The 6,000-nt window shown below is 38.8% G+C and overlaps 1 protein-coding gene and 1 non-coding gene across 2 annotated transcripts; one reads left to right on the top strand and one right to left on the bottom strand.

Annotated features, from left to right (window-relative positions):
* Nucleotides 1-867: 867 nt before the first annotated feature.
* On the top strand, nt 868-4,848 carry LOC124411263 (tetracycline resistance protein, class D-like). The gene is made up of 6 exons (XM_046890305.1): nt 868-1,970; nt 2,922-3,182; nt 3,327-3,676; nt 3,753-4,032; nt 4,253-4,435; nt 4,536-4,848. The coding sequence occupies exons 1-6, from the start codon at nt 1,874-1,876 to the stop codon at nt 4,763-4,765; spliced, it is 1,401 nt and encodes a 466-aa protein (XP_046746261.1). The 5' UTR covers nt 868-1,873; the 3' UTR covers nt 4,766-4,848.
* On the bottom strand, nt 1,372-1,444 carry Trnav-aac. The gene has a single exon. It is a non-coding gene; the product is annotated as a tRNA-Val (tRNA).
* Nucleotides 4,849-6,000: the final 1,152 nt, after the last annotated feature.

Genomic DNA, 6,000 nt, shown 5'->3' with positions numbered 1-6,000 from the left:
TATTCACGTCTACTCCTTTTATTATTATTAAGATTAGTTTGACTCCTATACTTGGGAATTGCGCTAGTGCAAATGTTAGAATGCAAAATTCCATGTAGGTATGCAGCGATGTTATTTCAGTGATTTTGGGTGCGAAGACTTGTGGAAAATTTTACATCGTAAGAAGAAATGTATTGCGTTGTAGTGATGGAAATTTTTTTTTTTTTTAATAATTGAAATCGTATTCTGATAAACAAGAAAGTATCGTTTTCCGAAAAATCTTGAACAAGATCGATTTCATTTTTTACATATGTTATTTCATTCTACTGCAGCAAGGCTTAAAATCTAATTGGAGGAAGCTTGACTTTGCCTTTTGGGTTGAACGGTGGAATGTGAAAATCGGCCCTTTGTGCTTCGCATCCCGCCAGTGCCAGCACCAAAGCTGCCACTAATACAAATACAACGTTGAGGAACTTCATTTTGTAAGATCTGAAATCAGAATAAATATCCATAAATGGAGATATGCACATCAATAAGAACTTTTCCACACCCTACTAAAAATGCTAAAAATTCTCGACAGGATCGGACACGTTTCGGACAGGATACTTACAGGATACTGACAGACACGAATCGAATCTGTAAAGGTCTATCCGGAAATATAGTCTGTATCCTCTCCGAACGTGTTAGATTGTGTCGGAAATATTTTGTAGGGCAAAAATGTTATCAAAACTCCTTGAACTAGGCAAATTTGAATACATGTGTGTATGTTATATTGACAGAAATTAAAAGCACTTGAGCGTTATACATATACGGGATGACTATTTGTTTTTAATTTGAATCTTGCACAATTTCGAACTGTTTTATCACTTAACCATACGGACGATATCAAAAAGTCGTTAAAGTATTTAAAGTGTATTAATCTTTACAGATTTGACTCTGAATGACGCACCTTTTTGTTCGGATACTTGTTGGCCGCAGTGCGTAGAATGATGAACGCAGCGTATTGGAGTCCGTTTATATATGGTTTTGCGACTATACCTGTTGTGTTATTGCACGAGTTATCACAACTTTAAAGGCATCACAGCGGGTGAATCCCCGTTGCTTTGCATTCGCGGAATTATTCATAGCCGCGATGTGCGTAATGCAATAATAAACAAAAGATAATTGCTTCTGCGATAGCAGAAATAGAATTTTACTGATTGCGAAAACATTTGTACTATCATCTCGCAGCAGATATTTCAACATCAAGGAAAAGCACATAATCTACCCCAAACCAAGGGAATTACGATAACGCGGCACGATAATTAGATTTTGACTATTATCTGAAATTGATATCGGATTAATTTAGCTTTGTAGAACCACGAATGATCGACGCCAATTTAAAAAAAATAATGTTTCCGCCCGGGATCGAACCGGGGACCTTCCGCGTGTTAGGCGGATGTGATAACCACTACACCACGGAAACTGTATATCAGTTCACTTTTCGCTAAATAAATCAGTTCAATTTTGCAATTTGAACAGTTGAATATGACCCAGAATTTTCTCCCGTATATCATATTACTGAGTTTTATTGTGCATTTCAATGATGCAAAAATCAAAGGGGGGTGAGAAACCTGCAGTTTCTTTTCATCGCGATCATCGGTTCGAGATTGTGATATTTATAGACGAAACATATCTGGACTGCTGATTTTATAGTCGCCGGATATACAGACAAGAGACAAACCGCAGAGTTGTATGCGTGTCAACTCCACGAATCTCATGTCCTTTGTGTTTGCAGGCAGAGAATTTTTTTCCTCATTTATTGTTCAGTAATTCAGCGTTAGTAGTACATCCTCCATATAGGTTAGCATGTAAGTCTTTGTTTCAAAAGTCCCGTGGGAAGATGAAATAAAAAATGACGGACACAGAAATCGCACCGGAACCATTCAGAGGACGGTTTTTCATCCTAGGTCCTCCAGTGGCGTTACTACTATTCGGACAAGCTTTGACAGGTTCGAAAATATTATTTTATTGTTTTTTTTATCGGTATATATGACGATTCATCAAATCCGAGTTCACAGTTTTCGCTGTGATTCAACGGTCTTTCAAAGTTTCATTTGTTTTGACTACGGAGCCATCCATAAATTACGTAACGCACTTTAGGGGGGGAGCTTTTGTTACTTGACGCAATTTCTTGCTTTTTTCAGCTTTACTAGTGAAAAAATAGATTTCTAATTCGAAATTCGCGCGCGTGCGAACAAATTCAGCGTGTCAAATATGTGGCCGGTGTTGCGTTATCTCCTGTGGGGGAGGAGAGGGGAAAGAGGGGTCAAAATCGCCTAAAAGTACATTACATAGTTTATGGACGGCCCCTATTATCAAAGTTCACGTATTATCGACTCAAAGAAGTCGCCAGGTTGAAGTAAGCAGCGAGAGTTAGCAGTCAAACGTTCTAATGTTCATTATCTAAATTTTGTGACATGTCTTGAACCCCCAATACTCTTATAGAATTATAAGGATAAAACTGAACTGCACTTTATTTTCTATTTCCAAAAAGTTCAGCACGTTTGGCTGCTAGCTCTAGCTGTTTACTTCAGCTTTATAAAGAAGTCACAGCTGGCGTAATCTTTCCTGCGTAATGCCGGACACAAATATTCCACAAAAATGTGTTTATTGCGTAACAACAATGCCAAAAAATGTATATCTGTAATTGATTACCACTAATTGTAGAAAATACACTTTCTCGTCTTACTCTAGCATGAAACGAAAAAATTTGTCGATATTCTTGATTGCCATCGCATTAGAATTAGGCTGTCTGCCGCATTTTAGCCTCAGTAACCGCGTATAATAGCTAGCTTGTTGATAGTTTTCAAAATGAGTAACACTTTTCTGGCTATATGTAAACAGCCTAGTACACACTGTAGTATATAAAATGTAAGAAGAAACATTACTCGAATTTATAGGAACGGTCCTGACTGACTTAATTTTGTACCGCACCTGTCTATTCTCACTGAATATCAATCTCACCGAGTGCAATATCCTTCGCACCAATGCCAGTAGCCCGGAAGCAATCATCTTGGAGGCGAAAGTTCAGCCGTACGCTAGTATGATCCTGTTAGCGAAGTCTATCATCGAAAATCTATTGCCAGCAATCGCTTCTCTATTTCTTGGTTCTTGGAGCGATCGAGCTGGAAGAAGGCCGCTTCTTTTATTATCGTTAGCAGGCGAGTTTTGTCTTTGTTTCTAAGCTTAAGTAATCTAATCTAAATGCAAAATGCAGTCTCGGCTACTATTTAAGCAGTGACCACCCTCAATAATAATAACCGACAGCAATACACCCTGTGATTGACAATTTTGCACCTTCACAGGTTTTACCATGTTGCACGTATCACATGCTCTGATTTCAATTTGGGACATGAATCCTTGGTACTTGGTGATTCCTTCGGTACCAGCATTTAGCTTCGGTGGAGTCTGTGCCATCATGATAGCAGCGATGTGTCATATCTCCGATAGCACTACGGAAAAGGAGAGAACGATGCTCATGACTTGGCTTCAGGCATCGGTGTTTCTCGGAATTATACTCGGCAGATTCATCACACCTTTGATTTTCAACAGCTATGGTTACACCGCTGTATTCGGCACATCAGCGATATGCTGTATAGTGGCGCTAATTTACACTTTTTTTATTGTACCAGAAACAGTAAGAGATGCCTCTAAGGTGAATATCCGATACGCCACTAAACGCCCATCCGTATTATATAATTCATCATTGATTGTCGACGATATTTCAACAGGAATCGATACGTGGACTATTTAGGATCTCTGCCATTCGGGAACTTTTTATCACCGCCTTCCAGAGGCGAGATGGTTTTCAGCGATCTGTTGTCTGGTTGTCCATTTTTACTCTTACTCTGACTGGATTGATTTTCCAAGGAGAAACCAGCATTGAATTTTTATTCACCAGAGCGCGGCTGGGCTGGGATGTCCAACATTATTCTTATGTCAACGGCATTGGGTATATGCTCAGTATGCCATGCATGATCATTGGAATCGCATTATTCAGTCGCGTTTTAGGTAAAGTACGAGATTAAGGGTATGCAATACTCCTACCTTTATCGACCGAGGTTCGCCTTTTCATTTTCAAGTTCATTTATAATGATCAGTTTCCTCCATCCCTTTTTTCTTTGAAAAGGAAGGAACAGGATTTGGATGAAAAACCGATGCGAAGAGAATCGAAATATATTTTACGGCCTTTCGTATAACTTGCAATAAATTTAATTTCGTCTAAATTTAGGCTTCTCAGATACGCTTATAAGTGGTATAGCATTCGCAGCATGCCTGGGCAGTGCACTTACAGAAGCTCTCACGACGAAAAGTTGGCACCTTTATCTCGCGTATGGTATTGGATTTTTTGGTGGTGCTATGGAACCTGTTATGCGATCTATAATATCAAAGTCTGTACCTGCAAAAGACATTGGTGAGTTTACAAGTCGTTTGAATATTTTTAATTAACGTGAGAAATTTAAGGAAAATATACATTTTACATTTTAGAGAATAATAAATTTCCAAATTTTCAGGTAAAGTGTTATCCCTCACCAATTCACTCCAAACATTAAGTCCGTTGGCCGGAGCTCCACTCTACACATTAATTTATTCCAATTATTTACCACCGATTTATCCATCGCCCGTTTACCTCATTTCGGCAAGTTTCTTCGCCACGTTAATACTTGTCACAGCGTGCATAGGAATACTAATCCGAAAGTCTCGTGATACAAGCTACGTTCCTGTGGTTGGAGAAGATAATTAGAGTTCATGGTGGCAGTTAAGATTCAACCAACACTGTAGTCTCATTCCTGTAAAACAATAGTGAGATTTGATGTTGAAACAAGCCATTCTGATCTGTATAACATAATAAAATTAGTCAACTCAAGACGCAAAAATGTTTTATCGTAACGCAAAGCAAAATAGCAAAGCAAAATAACCGCCTTAAAGTCTTATTTCGCGGTAATTGCAAAGTTGATACTTGCATATAATATTGAAAATATCATTACACCAACTAATTGCGTATTACATCTATGTTATAATATAATCTATATTTACATTACTGATTTATCAAAAATTGTAATTATTGACTGAAGCGGCCACGAAGTGTCGAAAGATCACGCATTATGATCTTGGTGAATACCCGAGAGCGAAATACGTGGAATAAACGGATTATCTGCAGAGTGCAAGTGTATACTTATAATACCTCTACATATTCATCCCTGGTAGCTGCGAAGAGGTGGATTGTGACCCGGGGATTTCCCTTCTCCCTCCTGGAATACATGATAAATCTCTTCGGCATCAGCGTCCATAAAACCCGTCGGAGAGTCGAGAACCGTCACTCGAAGTTCCAGTGCGGAAGTGACAATAACTGCAGGTAATAATTATCGTACCCATTTGCATACTCTATATTACAATTTTCTCACACAAGATTGTATATGTATATTGCTGTAAGTTTATATAGAATTTTTCCTTCTAAACAGATCTGCAATAAATTCGAGATGAAAACAGCGCTAGTGCTATTTTTCCTGATCCTCGGCTCAGTCATGCTGACCCAGGCTTACATCGATAGAACCAGTATTGGGCGGCCAAGACCAGGCGGTACCGGCGGAACCTTCCCCACGTTTCCTGGAACAGGACCCTTCAATCCAAGACCAAGATGGCCGGACGCTTATGTAAATAAACCAGCCATGGAATTGGTGTAAAAAAATTTCTTTCAATCCGACCCGCTTTTTCTAGCGTCTAACTATTCGTCGTTTTTTCAGCATCGTGGACGACGCTCCGCCGAATATCTTGAAGATAAAGATTAAATGGAAACAGGACGTCGAATGATGATAAATTTTTTAATTTTGGAAGAACTATAACCACCACGCCGCTGGAGAACGAAAATCTGTCTTATTATATCTTGTATCTTACGTAATATGTTGGAATAAAATATCCTTTCACTCTCACTTTTCCGCCCGTTCTGTCATTCTTTATTTAATATACACGTAATACAGG

The sequence above is a fragment of the Diprion similis genome, chromosome 10, assembly GCF_021155765.1.
Source record: "Diprion similis isolate iyDipSimi1 chromosome 10, iyDipSimi1.1, whole genome shotgun sequence".
Classification (NCBI taxonomy): Eukaryota; Metazoa; Arthropoda; class Insecta; order Hymenoptera; family Diprionidae; genus Diprion; species Diprion similis.
The sequence above is the reverse complement of the archived record's forward strand: the minus strand, read 5'-3'. Positions and strand labels throughout refer to the sequence as shown.

Excerpts from the sequence above, each read along its gene's own strand:
- LOC124411263 (XM_046890305.1), top strand. The coding sequence starts at position 1,874 with ATGACGGACACAGAAATCGCACCGGAACCATTCAGAGGACGGTTTTTC. Across the intron at positions 3,183-3,326 it reads TCTTTTATTATCGTTAGCAG|GTTTTACCATGTTGCACGTA; the intron begins GCGAGTTTTGTC and ends GCACCTTCACAG. Across the intron at positions 3,677-3,752 it reads CAGTAAGAGATGCCTCTAAG|GAATCGATACGTGGACTATT; the intron begins GTGAATATCCGA and ends ATATTTCAACAG.